This window comes from Rhipicephalus sanguineus, chromosome 10, assembly GCF_013339695.2.
Source record: "Rhipicephalus sanguineus isolate Rsan-2018 chromosome 10, BIME_Rsan_1.4, whole genome shotgun sequence".
Lineage (NCBI taxonomy): Eukaryota > Metazoa > Arthropoda > Arachnida > Ixodida > Ixodidae > Rhipicephalus > Rhipicephalus sanguineus.
In genome coordinates this window covers 69,219,859-69,245,994 of record NC_051185.1, presented here as the reverse complement: position 1 = coordinate 69,245,994, position 26,136 = coordinate 69,219,859, and the positions used below count along the sequence as shown (strand labels likewise).

Sequence of the window (26,136 nt, the reverse complement as noted above, 5' to 3'; positions counted from 1 at the left end):
GCTGAATTTTGCCGTCGCCGTCGCCGTCATGCACCGTATATGTATAAGTATGTATATATATATAAAAGCCCCAAAGAAAAATAATTCAGAAAAATGCTCCCGAAGCGCGGAATCGAACCAGGGACCTCTTGCTCTGCAGCGAGTGGCGCTAGCCACTACGCCACGAAACGCAGATCCTCCACGTAAGTAACGGCGAGCGTTATATACACACCATTTACCGCTGGAGGACTCAGAGACGGCTGCGCTTATAAGCGTTTCTTCATTACCAGCGAGATGGCGTTAGGAGAACGACGGGCGCATTTAAATGTCGTCGGCGAGCTCGCTCGCTTTTTCTTATTGCGCAGGGAGAACCTTGCCCTTCCGCTGTCTGCTCGCGTGGTTTTCTGGTGGTGAGGGGAAGAGGGTTGTTTCAAGCTTTCACCGCGGTATCCGCGCTCATGTTACGGAGCGTACGGAAGTCACTCGATCTCAAGGGACGCCGCTAAACGAACAAACAGACGATGAGCGCGAACTATCAAGTGTCACAGCTCGACACTTGAAGCACGCTAGTTTTCTTCGCTGCTTCGGCCGCCTTTGCAACAGGAGCGCTGTTCAAACTGAGAGTATCCATTGGCGAGCCTCACTTCGTATAGCATTAGTTTCCTGCTATCGCATTCATTGCTTCGCCCTTGCGGCGAAACTGTGACTTTTTTATTAGCGATGTCCTCACTTACTGTCGGCTGCAACCTTCTGGTGCCACAGCTCGGCCTCGTTTGCGTAATAGCAGCTTTTAAATGCGAAGCATTTCTTAGCGAACTTCTGTGACTTTGAGCGTATCTATCTATCTATCTATCTATCTATCTATCTATCTATCTATCTATCTATCTATCTATCTATCTATCTATCTATCTATCTATCTATCTATCTATCTATCTATCTATCTATCTGTCTGTCTGTCTGTCTGTCTGTCTGTCTGTCTGTCTGTCTGTCTGTCTATCTATCCGTCTACGACTTTGTGCTCTCCTGGCCGTTTCGTTAATCGGATGTATACCAAAATTGGTGTGTCATAACATGGCCTTATTACGAACATAAATGACAGGTCATATCATGAAAATCATGACACGCATGTCATGAACAGCATGATTTACATTCCACGACCTTAGGCTCTTGTGGCCGTTCCGTTAATTTCATATACACCAAAATTGGTACGACGTGACAGGAATTCATGACGAACATAATGACTGGTCCTAACATGCAAATCATGACGCGCATGTCATGTGCAGCATGATTTACATGATATGGTCTCTGGGCGCTCGCGGCCGTTTAAATGAAGGGATATATACGAAAACTGGTATGACGAGACATTTCTGTATGAAGAACATAACTGACTCGTGGTAACATGAAAATCATGACATGCATGTCATGTATGCCATGATTTACATGCCACGCTCATGGCGCACTCGCGGTCGTTTCGCTAGATTGATATACACCAAAATTGGTATTGTGCTATGTGACTGTATGAAGAACATGAATAACAGGTCGTAGCATGAAAGCCATGACATCCATGACATGTTGTCATGATTTACATGCTACGCTCATGGTGCATTTGCGGCCGTTTCGCTTGCATGGTATACACCAAAATTGGTATTGCGCGACACGACCGTATGACGAACGTAAATGAGAGGTGGTAACATGAAAATCATGGCGTGCAAGTCATGTGCAACCTGATTTACATGCCACGCTCATGGTGCGCTAGCGGCCGTTTCAGTAGATTGATATACACCAAAATTGGTATTGCGCGAAGTGACTGTATGAAGAACATGAATAACAGTTGGTAAGATGAAAACCATGACATGCATGTCATGTATGTCATGATTTACATGCCACGCTCATGATGCATTCGTGGCCGCTTCGCTAGCTTGATGTACACCAAAATTGGTATTGCGCGCAGCGACTGTATGACGAACGTAAATGAGACGTGGTAACCTGAAAATCATGACATGCATGACATGTCCAACATAATTTACATGTCATGCTCATGGCGCACTCGTGGCCGTTTCGCTTGCTTGATATCCACCAAAATTGGTATTGTGCTATGTGACTGTATGAAGAACATGAATAACAGGTGCTGACATGAAAACGATGACATATATGACATGTATGTCATGATTTACATGCCTCGCTCATGGTGCACTTGCGGCCGTTTCGCTGGCATAATATGCACCAAAATTGGTATTGCGCGACACGACCGTATGACGAACGTAAGTGAGAGGTGGTAACATGAAAATCATGACATGCAAGTCATGTACAACCTGATTTACATGCCACGCTCATGGTGCGCTAGCGGCCGTTTCAGCAGATTGATATGCACCAAAATTGGTATGGCGCTAAGTGACTGTATGAAGAACATGAATAACAGTTGGTAAGATGAAAACCATGACATGCATGTCATGTATGTCATGATTTACATGCCACGCTCATGATGCATTCGCGGCCGCTTCGCTAGCTTGATGTACACAAAAATTGGTATTGCGCGCAGCGACCGTATGACGAATGTAAATGAGACATGGTAACATGAAAATCATGACATGCATGACATGTACGACATGATTTACATGTCATGGTCATGGCGCATTCGTGGCCGTTTCGCTTGCGTGATATACACCAAAATTGGTATTGCGCGACGCGACTGCATGACGAACGTAAATGAGAGGTGGTAACATAGAAGCATGACATACAGGTCATGTACGACATGATTTGCAAGCCACACTCATGATACATTCGCGGCCGTTTTCCTAGCTTGATATATACCAAAATTGGTATTGCGCGACGCGACTATATGACGAACATGAATAACAGGTGGTAACATGAAAACCGTGACATGATGTCATGTATGTCATGATTTACATGCCGCGCTCATGGTGCATTCGCGGCCGTTTCGCTAGCTTTATATACACCAAAATTGGTATTGCGCGAAGCGACTGTATGACGAACGTAAACGAAAGGTGTTAACATGAAAATCATGACATGCTTGTCATGTATGGCATGATTTACATGCTATACTCATGGTGCACTCGCGGCCATTTCGCTCGCTTGATGTACACCAAAATTGATGTTGCGCGATGTGACTGTATGACGAACATAAATGAGAGGTCTTAACATGCGAATCATGTTATGCATGTTATGTACGGTATAATTTACATGCCACTGTCACGGTGTGCTTCCGGCCGTTTTGTTAACTGGATATATACCGAAATTGGTATGGCACGACTCGAGTGCGTGATGAACATAAGCGACAGGTCATGCATTGTATATACCAGAATATGCGTTTCATTGGCATGGTGTACACTAGATTGTGCATGCATGCGTGCATGGCAAACATGCGATATATGGTGGACTAGATGCCATGGCATGAATGATTTCATTTGGCTCAAAGACAAACAAGGCGATGTATGCAGCTCTTTGCTCGCTGCTTTGCATTACATGGATTTCCACAGTGCGTGGGATCTGCCGAATTTTTTGTATGCGAAGTCAATTTGTACCTTTCACGCTATGCGCGCTATGTAACTGAACAAAATATCTTGTGTTATGATTTTGACATTTTTTGCTCTTGTAGTTGCTTTTTCGTGCGGTTTTCGCGCTTGATAATTTAGTACATTGTTTTCCTCGGGTTTTATGGATCGTTTTCTTTTATTGTGTGCAATCTGAGTAACAAAGGCCATCCTCATTAAGGCCTATGAGTTGTTCATGGGCACGTTCTGAACTGAACTGAACTGAAATGAATGAATGAATGAATGAATGAATGAATGAATGAATGAATGAATGAATTACACTGTAGAAGCTTCACCAAGACGTGAGGCTGCTGACGGTTTCAAGAGGGCGTGATGACTGGCTGCACTGTCGTCTCCGCTGCTGATAAGAGCCGCGCCGGGGCGCGGCATCCGGGATCGCTGACGCCAACACGTCCCCTCCTCAGGACACCGCGAGTTTGTTTCTTGTTGCTATGTCGCTCTTGCGATTGCGCGACCGTTACGAACAGGCAAGGACACGGTGACGCACCGGCGACAAACGTCTGCCGGCTTTTTCGTTTACAATATTCGTTTCCTGCGGGCAGTTGCACTCAGCGCTGTCACGAATAGATTAAAACTTGCCCGAGGAGAAGAGGTTGCTTTGAACGACCAGAATATCGGTGCATTCGCGAACGTCTCTCCGCTGCAACGAAGAAATAACCAATAAAGAACAAACGTGCTGAAGTACGACAGCAATACTTGACTTAAAAAAAAAAAAAAAACATTCTTGGGTTGTGACGAATGCGCGTTAGTGAATATTTCCGGTAAATCAACCTTTTTCTTTGGTCCTACTGAAGAGCTCTTTCAGACGAAAAAAGTCAGGAGGCTTTCCCTACCGGGAAAACGGCGGCAAGCGAAGCTTGGTGCGTGCGTGCCTGATCTACTACCCTGCTTTCTTTCTTTCTTTCTTTCTTTCTTTCTTTCTTTCTTTCTTTCTTTCTTTCTTTCTTTCTTTCTTTCTTTCTTTCTTTCTTTCTTTCTTTCTTTCTTTCTTTCTTTCTTTCTTTCTTTCTTTCTTTCTTTCTTTCTTTCTTTCTTTCTTTCTTTCTTTCTTTCGCACAGCACAATGCTCCCTCCTAAATTTTTCCCTCCTTCATGCCGGGAATTGAACCTTCACGCACATGCTTGGCAGAGCAACACTTCTGCTGCTACAGGCAACAACGACAGTCATGCGTTCATATCCAGGCAACAATGAAATGTGGCAACGTGAAATGACAAGGTACCTCGATAAAAGATCAGATTGTCATACAAGAAACGGTTGATCGCCGACAAGCCCACGATCGAGACAGCATCAATCATTAGTAAAGAGCCATACAAGAACGCATGTGACCGACGCTCTTTCGAGGGCCGCATTACACGCCCGGCGCCGGGGTTTCCTGATAAAACGCCACCGCGCCCCCGCCCGCGAAATCTTTACTCATGACAAGCTTCGCTCGAAAAAGCTTCTTCGGTGAACAGACGGTCCCATCGCTTTTCCCTATACACCATGGGCGTACCCAGCAATCTTTTTTGGGTAGGAGGGGTGGTGGGTTCGATACCCGTTTACGTGCACTGGTGCGTGTGTTTGTATGTGTGCGCTTATGTATACACGTGCAAAATGGCAAAAAGTGTGTGTGTGGGGGAGATGGGGGTGGGGGGCAGGTAGCGTTCGACCCCCCAAGGCACCCCCCTGGCTACGCCATTGTCCTACACCAGTGGTTCTCCGCCATGGCTGTTTCGGGGACACCTTGAGAGAAATTGGGAGAGGGGGTCATCAATTGTCACAACATGCAGCGTGAAATAGTTGCCTTTTATTCCTCCCTGGCAAAGGAGGGTCAAACTAAAGTGGCTGAACGATCGCAGAGACAGAGTTCCCTCTAGTTAATAGTGGGAACCTCTATGCCTTCGTGGACTGCGAAAGAGCGAGACAGCTTGCAGCAGTGGAACGAGCCGGTCGTGAGATCGCCTGCTCGAATCGCTCTGACGATGTCAACGATGATGATGATTATGATACCATAACTTGGCTCGTAAACAAACTGATGGATCGTCAAAGGATCAGGCGCCTGAGCCTTTAAGTGACACGGTCCCCTATGCATTCGGCTAAGATGACTCGAAGGCGAAAGCCATCTTCTTTTTGTGCTTCTTTTTCTTTTCGGTCGAGTGTACTGGGGCAGGGTCCCTTTAATACCAGCCTTTGTTAAAATACTAGTCGGATTTTCGTGTCCCAAAGCGCAATCAAAGCCGCCGTCCGTCGTTTCGCGTCATTACTTGACAGAGAACTTGGAAAACGTTCGTTGGTCGTGTTTTGTCAACAGCGGCAACTTGTCCTTAGGTTGTGGCGCCAACATTTGTTCATTTATTCATAATACTGCCTCAATTGTCGCAGTACGGGACGTAATTTTACATGAGGCGTGGGCACATAGAACAAAATTCACTGAGGATAAAGATACTGCCTAATGCGAATTCTGAGCGCAGCTTCGTGTTGGGGCAAGGCCAGCTGTGTTTGAAGTTTTGGCTTTCCGCAAGGTATCGACTACGCTATCAATCATAATTTTTGTAGAGTAGGACAGCACCCACTACGACATTATTAGTCTTTCTGCGAATAAGCGAGGTACCCGCTATTCACATGTAAGGTATAATGTGCGGCTGATGACGCGATGAAGAGTTATGGCTGAGCACATTGCAGTGTGTGGGAAGCATTAAACCACACAATCGTTCCGAAATTAGCATTGTGTGGTGACTGGTTGTTATTTTTTCTCTTCTACATTACATGGGTTAACGCGATTCCTTGACCGACATGACGCCTGTATAGGGTCTTTTTGCAAATGAGCTTCAAGCACCAGCGTGGTTATATGGTAGAATACTCGCCTGCCACGCAGAGGGCCGAGGTTTGCTTGTTTGCTTGTACTTCTGTACTGGCTCTTACCCACTACGGGGTATTGGCCAAGAAGCCGGCGGTTACTGTAAATGAAAAATTAAGGTCAAATCTCATTCGATCCTCGGTATCTTTTCTCATTTCTTTTTTCATGTATATCGGTTACTTTTTCATGTCTATCGGTTACGCCACCGACGGCGACGCCTCTCATCGCAGGAACGGGCGCCTAAAAGGTGCGCTCTAAAAATGGCGAGACAGGTTAGGTGGCATGACTTGTAAGAAGGACTCCTCTGGCAGCTTTGAAACGGGAGGTGTCGATGACGAGGGCAATGTTAGACGGTAGGCCATTCCATACCTCCGTCGGTGTATTGAAAGAACGAACGTTAATACGCAATGGAATGGGCGCGTGCGCTATACACTTATGGCAGGAGAAACGGTGCTCTGGAATGAGGATTTGATTACCTGGGGGTAGAGAATGAAAAAAAAAAAAAACACGCACGACTTATGTTGCTCTGAATCGAAGTTCGTGTCGTCTTTCGATTCGCTGCGTCGATTTGATTTGCTCCTGGAGACATGACTGTTGCTTTGCGACATTCGTTCGCTTCTAAGAGCGCGGTTTCCGCTGTTGTGGTAGAATATACTGGCATGCGAAAACACCCAAACACACTTAACGCAATGAATATACAACAAAAAAAGCAAGAAGGCAATAAAAAGCCAGCACACGTGAGGATCTTTCGCCGCGCTTCTTGGTCCACATTCTACCACAGTCACCGCAAGGACTGGATCAATTTGCTCTCTGAGGGAATAATGGTGATCGGCACGGGTCGATATTATTCGGGTGGAGTTCCATTACAGATGAGTGCGGATATGGATATGCCACGCTAAGAGCAGTCCTAACGCCGATACGTCGGCAGACCAATGTCGACCGAATCGACCGCAATCTGGCGTTCAGTGGGCAGCTGCCGAAAGCACGGCCATCGGCTAGCCCAACAGTAAGTGTGCACCTATCTCGAACATAGTCTGAAGGTTCACTTAAGTACGGATGACCGTGAGTTCGCTAAGATGATGCACACGATATATCCCTCATATATATATATATATATATATATATATATATATATATATATATATATATATATATATATATATATATATATAGGCTATATAGGCTATATAGGCTATATATATATATAGGCTATATAGGGGCTCTGACCGAAACGTCGACGTAATAAATGAAGTTTTCTTGAAGTGCCACCTCTCATACTTACATACTTATATATATATATATATATATATATATATATATATATATATATATATATATATACCGCAAATTAACAGAGCCGATATATAGACAGCATGCATATTTATTTTTATCACTTTCCGTGCATATACCCGAAGAGACGATAGAAGAGACGCTGCGTGAGATACGGACGCCATCTTGCAATACGTCGGGAAACATGAGTGCTGTGTTGCGGGCTGGTAGTCCCGGCGCAGCAGCAGGCAAAGACCGGCGGTGACCAACGCGACCGGCGGGGACGCCAGCCAGCCCGAACACGCGGTTTGGCGCGAAGCGCTGAAGCAGAAGAAACGTCCGCACTCAACACACTTTTATTTACACGTCGACTTGGGTAAAACAGGAATGCCAGAGCGGCGCCCCATGGCATTCGTACAGTGCAATACAGAACCAAAACCGAAACACAACAATGAGCTCGTGCAAATGGCACGGAGGAAGGCAAGTTTCAGCGCAGTCGCATTTTCAGCGCAGCTTAAGAAACTATAGGGTCTTTAGAATTACGTATGTATGCATTTTCTATTAAAGGAACACACCAACTAATACTTACCTAGTGATGTTGCGCCTCAGATATGCGTGATATTTACTTTTTGATCAACAACGTTCACAAGTATGAACAGCCGTACCAGTTCAAGATGGCTGGCCCTTGGCCAAGTGGTTCAACTTTGGCCGAGTGGCTGAATCGAGTGACGTGCCGACAGACAGAAAGACAGACAGACCAAAATTTCTCCGTTTAAGTATCCCAAGAAAGACTATCGTCTTTAAAATCCGGCAGATCCCGTGCACCGTGGGTAACTTGGCATTCCCCGGTATATAGGGAACCCAAGCTCAAGTTTATGCTCGACGCTCGCGCGGCTGAGCTATGCGTTACTGGGGGCAGACGCTGCACGCGAAGGCGGTTTGTCGTCAAATTTGCCCGCGGCGGCGGCAAGGACACATGCGCCCATGCGCTCCTCCTTCGGCCAACAGCACTGCTAGTCAGCAATACGTATACATTGTGACGCACCACAGATGCAATCCGAGCGCTCTGCGCGCGCGCGGAAGCGTGGGCGGCAGTGTCGTGGCCGTGGATGCCCCCAGTTGCGTCAAGAGCAGTGGCGCCGCTCGACGTTGCTTTGGAAGCCTATATCACAAAGCTACCAAAAATTCAGATGAGTTTCGAAAAAAAAAATGAGGGGGGGGGGAATCTTGCAAGCTGACGAAAAAATCGCCCTCGACCCCGGACCAGGGCGAAGTTTTCGTCAAATAGCAAGCTTTGAAATAAGGCAAATCGCTCAGTGCTTCCGAAGCTAAATCCGAAGCGACTGCAGAGTGTCACCTTGCGTTACCTCTGGCGTTCCGGTGCGCGTGCCCTTGAAGCGAGCGAACGAGCAGGCTGGCATATAAGAAAGGACACGCCTGCGCAGTGCGCGCTCTCGAGCTTCGCAAGCAGCCGTCAGAAGGCGCCGCGGTGCATTTTACCACGCTCTCCCGTGGTATCTAAAATTTTGACCGCGACTGTATATATGTAATGTAGGTTTGCAACGACAAAATTTCTTTATTGGAAAGAGCACAAATTCAGTTCAAAAAGACGCATGGGTTGATCCAGTTCCCACCGCTACCACGGTACGCAATGTTTACCAAAGCATATTGAACTTTGCTGCAAGTTCAGCATGTATTAATAATAACAGCGGCGCAATGTTGGGACTTCAGGAGCGCTTCTAGGAAATTTTACAATCGAACTGGAGTAGGTCTGTACGTACCAAACGTTTCGGTGTCGCAGTGTAGTGGAAAACGAATATTCACAAACATTCGCCATCGATAGTTAGCAACGTGTGCAAAAGAACGTCGTGGTGGCGAGGAATCACCCAAATATCTTTTGCTGAAGCGACTGTTCGTGTGCTGTTACTCAAGTTGTCGTTTGCTAGATCTTGCGGTGATTACTGTAGTTTCGTTTATCGCTGCTGGAGCTCAGATACCGCCTTGATAATGTGACGGCTTGCCTGCACCTTTGCGACACGCATTATGATCAACTGTCCATAAATGCGTGAAACTAGTATAATTTCATGCCAAGGTTCTAGAGAATGAATTTAAAGCAAGTGGAAGTGTTTGAATAAACATGTAGTGGATTTTACGGTAATTGATTGCAATTACAACGTAAATAATTATACGATTATTGTACAGTCAGTCATGCTGTATGTCTTCACAAACCAAATTTAATGACCCACTCCAATTACGTGCGATAGTTACCAGTTGGCAGCGACCATTCCTAAAAAGGTAAAAAAAAAACAAAGTATTTTGAAATTCCTGCCGAAACGCCTCACGTCCAACGTCTCGCTAAACACGGTATACTGGCTTTAAGAAAGCGAACGTGTGTAGCAAAAAAATTTCAACGAGGAGTCGTGCAAAGGAACGTTAGGCAATAATAATGCCTAATTTGTCATTAGCTCACTGTATGTGGCCTCTTTCTTGCCAATAGTGCACAGAAATGGCAAAGGTAAGTTGCTAAGGGCTATACGCTAGTTAATCGTGTAACGCAAAAAAGCTATGGCCGCTACGCCTAGCACGAGCAACCGCGAAAACGCGTGTGACGTTGCCGATGAGCTGCAGCCTTCGAGGGCGAGCAGGATGTCCTCTCCCTTCATGAACGCCGCCTTAGCCGACTTCCGGTCCATCTGGCAATTTTCCGTGAATAACTCGTCGAAGCACGCAATACTGCTCCTGATCATTCTGCAAGTTAAACACAAGCGAGAAAAGACACGTGAGTTTTGTTAGTAATAGGTAGAAACGATACCACTCACATACAGACACATACCGCAGCAATACAGATTATCCCGCAGAGCAACTCCCTCCACCAAACGGAACACTGACCCGTGCAGATACAGCTGCTTGACGACAGCTCCAAACTAATACGTTTCCCAACCTTGCACTTCGCCTTACACAGTATCCTGACCGATTTCCTTTCTGTGGAGGACGTCCCAGCTTGTATCATTCCACGTGGGAATGCCCCAAACCGCCCGGCCTACCTAGAATCCCCAATCCCTCGCCTTCCCAGTGGGAAGCCGCTCTTTCCAGCACAGTCCTGGACCACCAGCAAAGACAGATTGACCGGACCAGCTGGACAGCAGTAGCAAATGGGGCCCTGGACCCTCTGGGACTTCACAAGCCAGAAGAAAAAAAAATTACTACTGCTACTACTACTGGGTGAATCACTGTGGGCGTTTCGAACGCATTAAGGTAAAGACGTGGAATCATGTCGAAGTACATGTGCAGAGTCCCCTCTTTTATAAGGGGGGAGGGGGGATCATATTAGCTTGAGTGGACGTTTCTCCATAGCTTGTGTAAGGAGTGTGTTCGGACATTCGGACGTTTTTATACCCGTTGTCCCGCTCAAATATCCTCGTTTTTCTTCCTGAAGCAAGGCAGTCAAACTGCAGTTAGAAATTCTTGCGTGCTAGCTGAAAACATTCGAAATTTCACACCACTTCACTACTGCAAGCGAGACTTGCAGACGAAATTAAAAAAAAAAAAACAACGTTATACGGGACTCTTCCTGTTACATGGGAAGAGTGCCTTTATTCTGAGACGTTTGAGCACTGAAAAATTCAAATTTTGCGGCTTAACCGGTCTCCCATTCTGTGGCAGTCTGCAGAAATAATAGCACTGCAGCGATGGTGTTTTCAGCTTATGCACCTGAATAGTTTCGGCAGCATGGATTTTTCGAAGCGCCCGCCCTAGCTGGAATCACCATGCGCAATGCCTAATTAAAAAAAAAATCAGAAATGGTGACGAGTGGTCGGTCTTTTTTCTGCCTGGATGATCACTAGAGGCCGGATTTTTAGGCACTAAAAAAGCTCGTTTTAGGCGCCAAAAATACGCAGGCAAAACAATGTTTTAGGCTTCCGAAATCGTAAATATAGGCACAATAAATTTTCACATAAATGCAGATAATTTCAAACGAATACGTGCGCGACCTCTATCTACGACAGGGAAACAAAAATGTTATTGCTCAAGATGGGACAAAGGCGCCAACATTCGAACATAGCCTGCTTTGTCCCGCACGGTTCGCCCTCCCCTGTTCTGCAGAGTGAGTGAAGTGTCCACTGTCGAATCAACACACTCCTGAGTGTTTTTTCGGCATGACTGAGAAGTGCAGAGCAGGAGCAGACAGCCAGATTGCTAAAAGACCAGGAGGGAGGGATTCCTCCTATTGGCCGGGTCGAATTGCGTAGAGCCAATTGCTCCCCTGGCAGTGAACCACTGGCGTAATCAGACGAGGGGGGGGGGGTTCAATTACCCCCTCCCCTAAATTTTTCAGTTTTGCGTGTGTGTATATACACGCACACATACAAACGCATGCACGAACATATAAAAAGTATGGTTGTCCCCCTCCCCCTCCCCTGAAAACGATTTCTGGCTACGCTACTGCAGTGAACACCTTAAAAAGTACATTACAAACAAAACAAAAGCTGCGTACACATCATATTTTTCTTTGGTTTTTCGCGCTTCACTCTCCTTTCCGCTGACGTCTCTCCGCGGTTTCGCATTCGCGAACCGCTCGAGCCATGTCAGCGCGGCGGCGAATGCTCGCCGGCGTGTCCCGCTTCACTGCTGTAGCGGTTTTTGGTTGGTTGAACTAGAAGACGAGGTTGAACCCCATAGTTCCCAACAGTCAATCTTACGCGGTAACATGAATAACGGTCTCAAACAGCACCCGGGAGCGAAACTTGAGACTAAAAAGCGTTCATATAAGCGCCAATTTCGAAAATGGGCATTTATAGGCATTTGTAAGCATTTAGGCACGAACGCCAAAAATGGCATTTATAGGCACTATAAGAACACTGTAAAAGCCCTTCTTAACCTCTAATTCATGCTCATATATGAAAATGGCGCGATAGAAGCGCAGTGAACAAAATAGGCATTTGCCTAAAATCCGGTCTCTAATGATCACACATGACGCCAACATTGCGATTTCGTTCTCCTGAGGGCCCCTCTTCGTTTCACGGGTTCAGAGTCGGTATACGCTGCGGATTCGCTAAAGCAGGGTATAATACATAAAAAAAAAGACATGTCCATGCCTTTCCCTTCACATAAACGCTCTCCTTGGGAAACTATTTCGACTGCGTGAATAGCGTAAGTATTCACGTACTTCGAGCACGTGAACAGCGTAAGACGCAATCATAGCAGGTTTCTTAAATTCTGCAATCTAAAAAAAAAAAAAACCGGTGAAGTTCACAACGATATTAGAAATTAGCAAATGCGGGCGGTTCCTTTCTCGTAGACTGAACAAGGATGTAATAAAATACATTGTACATTGCCGATGCTACCGAACGACCTTTCAATAGAAAATGTGGACATACACAGGATAACCCTGTGGAAATTGAAAGAACAATACACTATAGCTGTGAATACCTAGATACACCGGCTATAAACAAATTTTCTCTGCATTACTTTGTTGTCATCTATGTCAAGTCATCAAAAGACATACACGTTGTGTCCAAATAATGACAATGATACCAGTGCAATGGGTTGGATGTGTACTAGTGATTATTTTTTTCTATTGCATAGTTCAATGTACGTGTACTTTTTGATACATGTTTTATACATTTTATTTGCTGCTTGCTCTCCGATGTAGTACAACCACAGTCGCTGTCGTTCTTGCGGGCGTCTTCTTCTCTCGCGCCAGGCTCGAACGTGTGGAGCAGCTGAGGCGCAACTTCGTCGTCTTCTCTCGCGCTGACGGCTCGCCATAACCTATTACCTATTAGCTAAAACACTCACTGACAATTCTGCGTGACAATGAAAGCATACGAACGGCGTTCAGGGCTTCTGCGCATGCGTAAGTGATGAGCCAAGTAGTTCGCAAGCACTGGGCAATGCTTTCGCGGTATCTTCAAATAGATACTGAATCAACGCGCCTACTACATATGCATGACGGCTGCGCATGTGTCTGGGAGTGGCACATTTGGCGGTCACTCGTTTCCCTGTCTCCTTTTGACCTTGCGAATAACGTGCCCATCTTTTCTTCAGCCTAACGTAAATCTGCGCTAAGGTCACGCGCCACTATAGCTTATCGCTTCGCGCATGATTATGATCGAGTCCGTGTGCTACGTTGTAAAGAAAAAACCAACAACAGCAACAACAAAAAACGCCATTATTCGCCGTAGAAACAGCGACCCAGATTTTTGCTGTACAACTGTTGTGCAGTACACAACGATGAGACTTGAGCGCCCGGCTGCTAAGATTGACTCCACATTGCTTACTGCGTGCGGAATAACCTGTCCTCATATCTTTACTGTCTCACGACCCCTGCCCACGCATAGCATATCTAACTGAAGGAAGTCCGTTTCACTGCCCTGCCTTTCATTACTTCCCACCGCGTTTCTGGATTGTTTCAACACCGCGCAGCGTTTCTGTACGTAAGCCTTACGTAGTGATACTTCCTTGTCCATTAGGGAGTTTTCGAATCCCAAAAAGTCTGGGGCCTCAAAGCACTTTGCGCGTGCTGGCTTTGAGCCAAGCAGGAGGTAAAAGTTTTCGAACAGAGTTTCGCGCTCAGCTTTTGCGTCTTGCGCCTGCATAGCCACTACGGCCAGAAAGGCAAACTGCGATGAACATTGATTAAATGTTTCACAGACAATTACCTTCGGTAGCACATTCTTTACAATTTTAATTTGCATGTTGTAGTGGTAATGAATTCGTTAATAATCGCCATCGATTGGGTGAGTCCACATTCTTGCCGTCATCAGCCAAGACAATCGAACTTCTAGCCACCCTAGCTGCGTTAAGCATTCCGTTATGGCATTAACCCTACGAGCTCTAAAATCGACAATTAACCTTAAAAAACATGAAAAACTTTCCGGCCAATCTTTGTTGCATGCTCGAGATATGAGAAAGTGACAGCCTATATGCCAGCGTTTTTAATTCGTAATGTCATCCATTGCTCAGAAATCAAGTCAGTTTGGTCTTGGCCGAGAGCCGTCGCTTTAGTGGGTGTCGCCATGTTTGACGCAAAGATTTTGGGGCTGGCTTTGGGGCTCCCGCTAATTCGAGAAATAGCGTCGCCAGCGCAAATCCTAAACGCTGTTCGAGTTTCGCGCATGCGCAGTGGCCTCGGCGTCATTTCTTTGGGGCCCCCATTCAAGAACTCCCTATTGTCATTTTCTTGCATCAGCCACGTTTCTGTCAACGCCACATCATCAAATCAAAATGCTTCCGTGTATCTGCTATCTCGCGTATTAAAGACGGCTATCACTTATCGGCTGTAACGTGTATATGCAGCCTCTATTAAAGAACAACTTGTCTTTTATTACGCTGCCTACTTTTTGGTTGGAACAACATATACATAGGGCTCTGTGTTTTCGGATAAATGAAAAAAAGATTCGATAAACACTCGCCGGTAATAGTTTTCACAATTCGGATTTATCCGATAAACTCCAATTTCAGCGGCGAATATGACCCTGCTCCGTTCTGTATCGAAATGGCATGTTCTAAGCGGTCATTGATACATCCGGCAGTTTGGCCGATATAAAATTTACTTCACCGTCAACAGCACCTCGTAGACCGCACCCACCGCACAATTAACAAAGGGCTTGTTACGCACGGAGAGACGTTAACGTATGTAGGGCCCCCGGGAGCAGCAGACGACATCTTAATATACGATCTCCTGGCGACAGTTGGGCGCACCAGACTGCATCGAATATACGGACCAAGTAAAGTATTCTTGCGTCTATTACAGCAAGGTTTAAGGTTCTAACAAGCACAAACATAGGCGTTTTGTATTCAAATGTTTGTGCTTGTGTGTAAACGTGTTTGAGCGTTCAAACCTTCCAGACAACTAATAATAATAATATCTGGGGTTTAACGTCCCAAAACCACGATATGATTATGAGAGACGCCGTAGCGGAGGGCTCCGGAAATTTCGACCTCCTGGGGTTCTTTAACGAGCACCTAAATATAAGTACACGGGCCTCAACCATTTTCGCCTCAATCGAAAATGCAGCCGCCGCGGCCGGGATTCGATCCCGTGACTTTCGTGTCAGCAGTCGAGCGCCATAACCACTAGATCACCGTGGCGGGGCTTCCAGACAGCTAAACTACGCTTCGTATGTTCTAATGTTTCCGGGTTCAGATGTCATTTCGTCTAATATATTGGAGATTGAGAATAATTAATGCAGAATTAAACTCCGAATTCCGGAGAATTGGGAATTTACGAGAAATGAACTCCGATAAACGCCGAATTTCCCCCCAAAAATAAAGTCCGCAAACACGGAGCCCTAAATATACGCAAAATAACCGCCGACGCTATTGCATACTTGGGGAAAGCGATGCTACTCTCAAGGCCCTTTTATGAAGATTTGAAATAATAAAATGCTTCGCTCCAAAGCAGTTGTGCTCCATAGACACAGTGAGAATTTTACCTAAACTGAGGGCACACTGAGTTGTTACCCGTGTATAAAAAAAAAGCAGGATTGGTCAGACCATGAACTGGAGGAAAGTCGCCAAGAGACTGACTGTTCCGTGTGTTTTTTTTTTTTTTGTAAGGCGCTAACTTCGGCCAAACTTACTTGCAACCATAGTCGGTAGGGTCCTTTTTCAAATCCTCCGGCGAGGCTCCGTATCGGGCCTGACAGGTGTGAAACATCGTTGGGTCTTGGCATCTTATGGATGTTTCATAATCTGAAACACAATGGTGAGTAATTAAATGTAGAAAAGCAAACGGAATAGAATAGTCGGCTTTAGACGCGGCATTTCTTACTTTCATAGGCCTCTTGGTCACAGGTAAGACTGCGAAGGGCTTTATATCCATCCTCCTGGCGACGGAAGCTTGATGTGACCGACTCCGGGCACGACGCTATCCTTTGGTGGCATGGAAGCTTGACCGTTACGTTACTGTTGTAAAGAAAGAACGAAAGAAAGAAATTTTAAAGGCTAGTTTCGCTGTTGATACAACCTTAATGAAGACCAACAGATAGTGACGCGAAGGAAGGTATAGGGGACATTAATTGCATTGTTTTAACTGTATCTCTTTTAACCGTGTTAACAGTATACTATAGTGACGGGCGACATTAATGCCAAGGTAGGCAAGAAGCAGGCTGCAGACGAGGCATTGGGGGTATATGGCATCGTTTCTAGAAATGCGAGGGGGGAGTTATTAGTAGATCTCGGTTAACGCAATAATTTACGAATCTTGAATACCTTCCACCGAAGCCTGGCGAACCGGAAGTAGATGTGGAGGAGCCCCAATGGCGAAACTAAGAATGCTATAGACTTCATACTGTGCGCACACCCTGGCATCGTGCAGGATGTGGAAGTGGTTGGGAAGGTACGATGCAGTGACCATAGAATGGTAAGGTCTCGAATTCGCCTAGACTTAGCAAGTAACGGCAGAAACTCATACGCAAGAAGCCAATTAACGAGCTAGCGCCGAGGGGGAAAGTACATGAATTCAGGGTCTCGCTTCAGAACAGATACTCGGCTCTAACCGAGGAAACCGACCTTGGCGTTGACGCAATGGACGAAAATCTGACGAGCATATCATTACGGAGTGCGCAGTTAATGTCGGACGTACAGTCATTAGACAGGACAATGGCAAGCTCTCCAGGGAGATGAAAAGCCCCATTAATAAACGTAACAGCTTGAAAGCCTAAAAAACGACAGACAAAATAGAACAGGAAGTGCATTCGAAGTGAATAAATAGGCGTAAAGTAGCTGACATAAGAAGATATAACATGGAGATAATTGAACATGCTCTAAAGAACGGGCGCAGCCTGAAAGCGGTGAAGAGAAAACTGGGCACAGATGTATGCACGGAAGGACAACGAAGGCAAAGTCACTAACAATATGGATAGGATAGTTAAAGTAGCAGAGGAGTTTTACAGAGATCTGTACAGTAGCCGGGAGAATCAGGACGATAATGTAAGAAGTAGTAGTAGCCCAAAGAAGTGGACATCCCACCAGTAACGTTCATAAAGCCTTAGAGGGAATGCAAAGATGCAAATCCGCTGGTGAGGATCAGGTAACATCAGATCTGTTAGAAAAACTGGCCACTCTGTATACGAAAAGTCTCTTAACGGCGAGGGTACCAGAATCTTGGAAGAATTCTAATACATATGAGCTTAATTCATAGGAAAAGAGACGTCAAGGAGTTGAAAAAATACAGGCCGATCAGCTACAAGCTGTTTACATAGATATCAGCTAGTATAGTCGAGACAATCAATCAACCAAATGACCAAGCAGGATTTCGTACTGGCTACTCAACAATAGACCACATTCACACTATCGATCCGGTGATAGAGAAATGCGCGGAATATAACCAACCCCCATATATATCATTCATAGATTACGATAAATCATTTGATTAGGTGGAGATATCAGCAGTAATGCAGACACTGCGGGATCAGGGCGTCAAGGAACCATATATAAACATACTGGAAGATATCTACAGCGGCTTCACAGCCTCCATAGTCCTCCATAAAGAAAGCGACCAAATCCCAATAAAGAAGGGTGTAAGGCAGGGAGACACGATCTCCTCAATGCTGTTAACCGCGCGCTTACAGGAGGTTTTCAGGGCCCTAGATTGGGAAGAGTTAGGGGTACGAGTTATTGGAGAGCACCCTATAGTAACCTGCGATTCGCTGATGACATTGCATTGGTGAGTAACTCAGGGGAAGAACTGCAAGTCATGATTACTAACTTGGACAAGGAAAGCAGGACGGCAGGTCTGAAAATTAATATGCAGAAAACTAAAGTAATGCGCTACAGTCTTGGAAGAGAAGAGCGCTTTGAGATAGGTGGCGAGGCACTGGAATTTGTAAAGGAATACGTAGGTAGTAACCGCGGAGCCGAATCATGAGAGTGAAATAACTCGAACCACTATAACTCAAGAGGAAGGTATATAACAGCTGCATATTACCGGTACTTACCTACGGAGCAGAAACCTGGAGACTTACAAAGAGGGTTCAACTTAAATTGAGGACGACGCAGCAAGCGATGGAAAAGAAAATGATAGGTGTAACCTTAAGAGACAAGAAGAGAGCAGTCTGGGTCAGGGAACAAACGGGGGTTAAGGATATCATAGCAGAAATCAAGAAGAAGAAATGGATATGGGCCGGGCACGTAGCACGTCGGCAGGATAACCGCTGGTCATTAAGGGTAACTGGGGGGGGGGGGGAGGTGATTCTTAAAAGGAAGAAGGAAATGAAAATGGAAATTGGGTGTGGAGTGCACGATAACTGTCTCTCAAGTGAGGACACCTCAACCGATACACTCACGGGGGATTGGGGATTAAAGGGACAGTGAGAGTGAAAAGAGTGTGGTAAAAGAAGAAAAAGAAAGGTATGAGTGAAAAAAAAAAACAGTGAGGGGGTGGGGGGGGCAGGAGAACGGGCGTCCGAGTCACCGTGGTGAGCGGCTAGAAAATTCGTTCGACTAGGCCGGCATCCTCGAGAAAAGCTAGTAGGGCCGCAAGGGCTGATCGGCGACGGTGTACGTGGCCGGTGGGATGGAGCAAGTCCTGTAGGGTCGCACACGGCAGTCCGACGAGGCGGTACTTCATGGCGAGCCGCTTCCGCGCAGTGTTGAGAGACGGACAGTCAAACAATAGGTGGCACAGGGTTTCGATCGCGCCGCAATCGGTGCAGTTCGGTGCAGCGGCGCCGCGAAGACGATGCCTGCGTTCCGCGGGCCACACAGAACCGGTCCTCAGGGCAAGAAGAAGCGCGCGCTCGCGGCGAGTGAAACCAGTGGCTGGGATGGGAGGAGGGGGGTGTCCGGAGGCGACCCGTGCGTCAGGATGCTCGCGCACCAGCTCCCGGCGAAGGTTGTTGCGTGCCGAGTCGAACGAGCTGGCGTAATCCGTCAGCGAAGTCTCGGCGGAGTGTGCTCGTTTTGCGAGTTCGTCTGCAGCCTCGTTGCCCGCGATGCCGACGTGTGAAGGGAGCCACTGAAGGACCACATCACAGCCTCGTTCCTGGAGGGCCAGCAGGCTGAGAGCGGCACGCTGAGCAAGAAGGGGGCCTCGTTCCTCCCTCGCGAGCTGGCGGAGTGCAGGTTTCGAGTCGCAGAAGATTGCTGCGCTCGTGACGGCCGGCGAATTCCGCAGGAGGTCTGCAGCCAGCTGGAGCCCGACTAGCTCAGCTGTTGTTGAGGATGCACAGTATCGCAAGCGGCACTGTCGTTCCGAGCTGAGCTGAGGGGCTATGCAGGCGGCCGCGGCTGAGCGATCCTGCAGGACGGACCCATCGGTGAACACCTGCGTCCTCCCGGCCAGGTCCTCATACATCCGCGCCGCGGCCTCCTGAGCAATGGCACTGATGGGGGTGTGGCGTTTGGATCGAATGCCCGGCAGGTGCAAGTTCACTCGAAGGGGCACTCGACGGTGAGGGGGTGGCCAGCGCGAAAGGCGTGCGGGGTCGTCAGCCACAACACCGTCGTACACGTCGATAAGTTGGCCGACACGTGAGTTTGGCACAGCACGTAACCGCGAGAGGAGGGGACCTGCATCAGGCGCTCGGTGGAGACGCTGCAAGTGGCACAATGCGCGCAGGTCCGCCGTGAGCGACGCAGGCCACGCACGAGCCTCCGCGAGGGTCTCGGCCACACGAGAGCCACGAGGCATTCCGTGACACATGCGGATGACTCGGCGGTGGTCCTGGTCAATCAGTCGCCACTGTGGCGCCTGGAGTTTGCAGATCGGCAGTGCGTAGTGGATGGCAGACAGAGCCATCGCCTCGTAGATGGTGCAGGCGAAGGCAGCGGGGCAGCCGTTGCCGCCTGCGAGTAGTTGGCGCACGGCCGTTTCCACGCGACGCGTCGTCTGTCGTACACGTCGCACCGCCGGGAACCATCGGAGGCGATTGTCTATCGTCAGGCCGAGGTAGCGGACGTTGCTACTCCAAACAATTGGTGCACCATCCAGCTGAAGGCACGGAAGACGTCGTCGGGCTTCAGCACGAGGGTGGACGACGAGGGCCTCGGTTTTCGGCGCCGAGATCGCGAGTCCGATGTTTCTCACGAAGGCGGCCACACATTGGAGGGCCTCCTGCATGCAAGCGCGCACCACCGAGCACTTTCGGGTCGGACCACGCACATACAATGCGACGTCATCAGCGTACACCACTGCGCGAACAGGGAACACAGCCGTTTCTGGTAGGCACTTGACGAGCGGCGCGAGCACCAGATTAAACAAAAACGGGCTGAGGACGCTGCCTTGTGGGACGCCACAGCTGACAGATCGCGGCGCACTTGTCGCCCCGCCCACGCGCACAGTAAACGTTCGGTCAGTGAGGAAGGCCTGAACGTAGTTCAAGAGTTTGCCCTCAACACCTAGCGCGCGCACAGCACTGATGATAGACGAGTGGGGGAGCGAGTCGAATGCCGACTTTATGTCAAGGAGGAGTAGGATGGCCATTTCTCCATCGTGAAGGGCCTGCTCGAGGGTGCTCACGACTGCAGCAATGCAGTCGATGGTCGCGCGATGTGGCCGGAATCCACACTGCTCTGGTGGGAAAGCGTTGCGCACCTCCGCGGTCCACTGTAGCCGGTAAAGAGCCATCTCCTCCATAGTTTTGCCCGCCACAGAAGTGAGAGAGATGGGCCTGTATGACGTCACCGATCGCGGCGGTTTGCCTTGTTTGAGGACAGGAATCACAGTCGCGGAACGCCATTCTTCCGGGAGGACAGCACTGGAGAAAACTCTGTTGAATGCATCCAACAAGAGTGGGCGCTGGGAGGCATCCAGGTTTCTCAACAGCTGATGAGTGATTTTGTCCGCTCCAGGGGCGCTGCGCTTGCGCTTTCTGAGGAGAACCCGTTCCAGTTCGTAGAGGGAGAAGTCCTCCTTGCAGAGAGAGCGAATGTCAGCTGAGGTGATGGGATCCACGGGAGGGAGCGGGGGTGCGGCGTTTGTCGTGACACTGCCAGCGCTCCCCGCTCTAGGAGGGGAAGGAGGCGCGAAAGAGGCGGCAAGCAGTTCAGCAAGCTCCCTTTCAGTGATGCCCTGCGCAACGGCTATGGCGAGCACTGGGTAGCGCGACACTTTCGGGTTTATCAGGACGCGCATGATGTGCCAGCCGCGGCGACGTCCTCGTGGATCACTCAGAGAGGAACAGACGCCCGTCCAGCTGCGGTCGCGTAGCCGCTGGGCGTGCCGCCGGCACACAGCGTCGAGTCGGTTGTACTCTGTCCATGCGCCGGGGGCCGAGGAGCGCAGCGCCCGCCGCTGTGCTCGCTGGCGAACTGCGCGGAGGTTGAGCAGCTTGATGTCAGGGCAGGGTGTGCCGGCGGGAACAACACAGCGCGTTGTGGCACGCTCAGCACAGTCCGCGATGCGCGAAAAGAAATCGTCACTGCTCTGCACGCTCGCGCACAGATCACGGAAGAGTGGCCACCGTACAACACTGTATTCACGAACAGCACCACGGCTGGGGTGGCACGGGAGGAGTGTGATCGGGTAGTGATCAGAACCAGCAGTGTCAGCGTGGCGTTTCCACTCGTAGGAGCAGCGTTCTGACACCAGCGCCAGGTCAATCACTGTCGAGGCCGCACTGCGACGGATGAAGGTGGGTTCTCCGGAGTTTAGTACGAGGAGTCCCACCGAACTGATCGCGTCGCATAGGTCCCTACCGCGCGCATCCGTGGTACGGCAACCCCAGCTGACGTGGTGCGCGTTGAAGTCTCCACACAGTACGTGGTCACGCGCAAGCACGGCGACAAGGCGCGGCACAAACGCGCAGCTGGCCGCGACGACTGGGCGCACATAAACACTCGCGACAGAAGTGTCCACGCCGTCCACACGGACCGTGGCAGCAACGCACTCACTCGTCGCACAGCATAGATGTTCTGTGGGGACAAGCGCATGAGCGAGTGTGTCACGAATGTACAAACCGGCGCGCGGCTTCCCGGGCGGGTGGGCGGTGTCACAGCACGGCGCATTATTGCACTCAGCGAGCGCACACTGCGTGGAACTGCTGTAGCCGATGTAGCCGGGCAGCGAAACATCCTCCACGCGAACATACGTCTCCTGCAAAGCAAGGACGTCGTAGTCGCGCAGGGGAAGGATCGCTGCGAGCTCTGCTTGTCGGCGACTCAGTGAACGGCAGTTCCACTGCAGTATGCGTGGCCTAGACTCGTGTCGATCACTCGCCATCATTTGTTAACGCAAGGTGGGTGGCCAGCGCTGCAGCACAGAGCGGGCGAACGGGGCAGCCGAGAGGGAGAAAATCCATAGCGGCTGTCAGCGCTGCCGAGAGCACAGCGATCACAGAGTTTCTCTTGTCTGTGGCGGTTTGTGAGCTCTTTGCAGACGGAAGACCAGCGGCCGCCGCGTACGAAAAGTTCTCGCAAACCAGGGGGTGGGCACGGGACATGGTGGTAGAGCCGGGTGTTGCTGGGTCTCCTGTATTCTGTTCACGCGCGATAGCGAGCGCCTCACGGCGCGAGATTGGGAGCGACGATTCGGCGCGCACTTCCAACAAGCGCCGCTCTTCCTGCCAACGAGGGCAGCGGGGCTCGGTAGCAGGGTGAGCTGCGCCACAATAGAAGCACCTCGCCTTCTTCGCGGTGCACTCACCGAGGGAGTGCGGTCCGCCACAACGCACACATCGCCGCTCAGACGTGCACGTTACGTCCGTGTGCCCATAGCGTCCGCAGAGCTCACACTGGGTTGGTCGTGGACGGCGAGCACGCACGGGCCGGCGCTGTTTGAAAAGTTCCACATCAGGGAGAGCCTTGTTGCCGGCGAAGCGCACAATAACGTGGCGACCAGAGCGAGAGCACTGAAGGACAGGCAACCGTGACGCGATGTTGGCGCGGATGGAATCCTCGTCTAGCGCGAGGTCGACGTTATAGATGACGCCGCTGCAGGTGTTCGTCGACGCCTGCTTCGCGCGCACAGCAATGCCGCAGATGTCAGCCACAGCGAGCAGGGGGTCGAGTGGAGTTCCGGCGGTGACGTCGACCGCGACGACGTTGCGACCGAAATTTACGCGGACGCGACTGACGCCCTCCAGAGGAGCCAAACAGGAGGAGATGGCTTCCTGTGTGGCTGTTCGGAAAGTTTCTCTCCTCACAGCCGGTCTGTAGAGTACCGTCTCCAGCTGGGTGCCGGGGCTTGTGTGCCGTGGGGGCCGGGGGCGTGGGTCGCTGGCAGCGGGCTCTGAGACCGACGCCCGGTGTTGATGGGAACACTTGGTGCGCAAAGCTTTGTAGCGCTCGGGGTTCCAGTGGGGGAGAGGGCGGGGAAATCTTCAGCCGTCAGCTGTCCCAGCACGCGGCTGGCGCGAGGGAGTGGGGAGGAGGGCACGCCATTCAGGGGCTCCTTTCCCTCAAGAATGGGCAATGGCTCGCCTGACCTTGCTGTGCACGTGTGAGCGGGAGCTGGGTTCCCTGGAGTCAGCTGTGCTTCCTCCGTGACGTCAGCAAAGGGGGAAAGGGGCCTGGTGGGCGCTCGTGTGGCTTCATTCCACGAAGCTGACGAGGCAGTGATTTCCTCGCTCCCCCCTGCGATGGGAGGGGGAGGGTTCTTGTTTGACAAGGGGCATTGTCCCTCCTGGTTCCCCTCTGGAATGCCAATGCGGTCGTTACCCTCCTGATCCACCGTGACTTGCTCGCTGGAATCTGCCTCGGCGTTAAAATGGCCGACTTGGGAGGGAGGACGAGCCAAGATGGCAGCAGCGTCTTTCTCGACTGTGGAGGGAACGGCGCCCGTGGAGTTGAAGGGGCCGGGGCTGGATGGCGGTTCGGGCGCCTGGTTTGTGGAGCCTGGCACAACAGTGGCGGGTCGTTTGTACCTGCGTGGCTGAGCAAGACTCTTGCGAACCTTGCGAGGACGGCGGCGAGGTGACAGCGATTTTTTGGCGTCATCTTGCCGGAGGAGGTTGTTTGCCTCCCGAAGAAGAAGTTCAAACGCTCGAGAGCGCCTAGAGCTACAGCTCATGGTGATATCCGACAGGGAGCTTGGCGGAAAGTTGTCGTCCATCACAAGGAGTGTCGAGGGACAGGGAGGGAATCGGCTGGTGGGGCGTAATAAAAAAAATTCGGCAGATCCCACGTACCGTGGTAGTCGACGTTATGCGAAGCATGCGGCGGGTAGGTGAGTGTGGCGTAACTTTTTTTACTTAGCGACACGTTACGAAATGACGCTAGAGATTTCTACAAATTTTATACGCACAGATATATATGTTGAAGAGACGCATATGTGTTATATAACCAATTGTTTACGGTTGGGTAAGGCTGCCAATGGCAACGTGGGTATTACCAACACCAGAAGCGGTAAGCTGATGTGTAGTACTTATACGTGTCCCGAGAACGCACACACGTTTCGCGAACTCGTGTGCATGTGTGCAAGAAGTTCTTGACAGTTCTTGAACGAGGGCACCATCGCCGTGATCAGTGAGCACCAGCAGCTGGTCATGACTTGTTATAGGATCCGGTCGTGATCGTGGTGACGAGGGGTCCATGTGTAGTGAAGTATGCGGTTTAGTAGAGCTGTTGGAGTTCGTGGATGCCTCGGTCATTTCGTCAACAAATTGTCTGTCGACAGAGCCGGCGAAATGCCGGAACCTGAAGCCACCCTTCGCGTTAGTGAGGTATAGGCCGTCGAGGCTGGTAGGCCTGGATAGTGCTACGTAGACTAACATCAGTGGATAATGTTTGTCGCATTCGTAGACTACCTGGACGTACGTGGCCTACGTAGCCTAGTCTACAAAGCGGCTGTCAATCAATCTGGCATCATCCTCGGTCAGCATGAGGCCGTCGCCCAGCCTCGTAAGAAATGAAGAGGACACTGCGTCGTTATGGTGGATTAAGTGCACTTTACGGCGCGGTGATGTGGATATCATATGTAACTTTCGTTAATGTAATCCTCCGGGGTCGAGCAATGCTTCAATATAGATTGCTGAATCATAGAAATACAAACGTAATGTTTACTAGACTGCTGTAAAAGCGGAGCCAACATTGGAACCACAGATGTTAATCTGATATGACGCCTGTATCGTAGGAGTAACATGTAGTGTTTATTGCTTTCTTGTAAAATTAGATAGCCAGCACCACAACCACAATTGACGTTGCACCGATATTACGCCTGCGTAGGCTGGTTTTCAAAACTAGTGTATAGATCTGGCGTGGCCCAGTGGTAGAATACCTGATTGCCACGCAGAATGCTTGGGTTCGATTCCTGCTTGGATCCTCATTTTCATTTTTTCCATTCGTTGAGTCAACGCTGCCGATGTTGGTTTGCCTTAACGCTCTAGCATTTAAGCTACCAATGTCTGTTCTCGCCGTTCCTGGGTAGATATAAACTGTCAATCACCTGTGGCGCATACCCGTACACCGCGGCCCGTGGTAAACGGGTATGTGCCACACGTGTCTAGTGGAAAGGGTTTGACGACGTACGCGACAGGATTTATCGTTATTCATGTCATGACCTGGTAATCATATTCGCCAAATGCTCTTACCCTCCC

General features: G+C 49.4%; 1 protein-coding gene across 1 annotated transcript in view; it reads right to left on the bottom strand.

Moving 5' to 3' along the window:
* Positions 1–9,273: 9,273 nt before the first annotated feature.
* The window catches only part of LOC119372087 (uncharacterized), a 32,489-nt gene continuing 15,626 nt past the window's right edge, over positions 9,274–26,136 (bottom strand). Inside the window, exons 3-5 of the mRNA XM_037642544.2 lie at positions 16,434–16,567; positions 16,243–16,354; positions 9,274–10,405 (exon numbers count right to left, since the gene is read on the bottom strand). Of these exons, the coding sequence (XP_037498472.1) occupies positions 10,195–10,405; positions 16,243–16,354; positions 16,434–16,567 (457 nt within the window). The 3' untranslated portion in view covers positions 9,274–10,194. The remainder of the gene's footprint in view (positions 10,406–16,242; positions 16,355–16,433; positions 16,568–26,136) is intronic.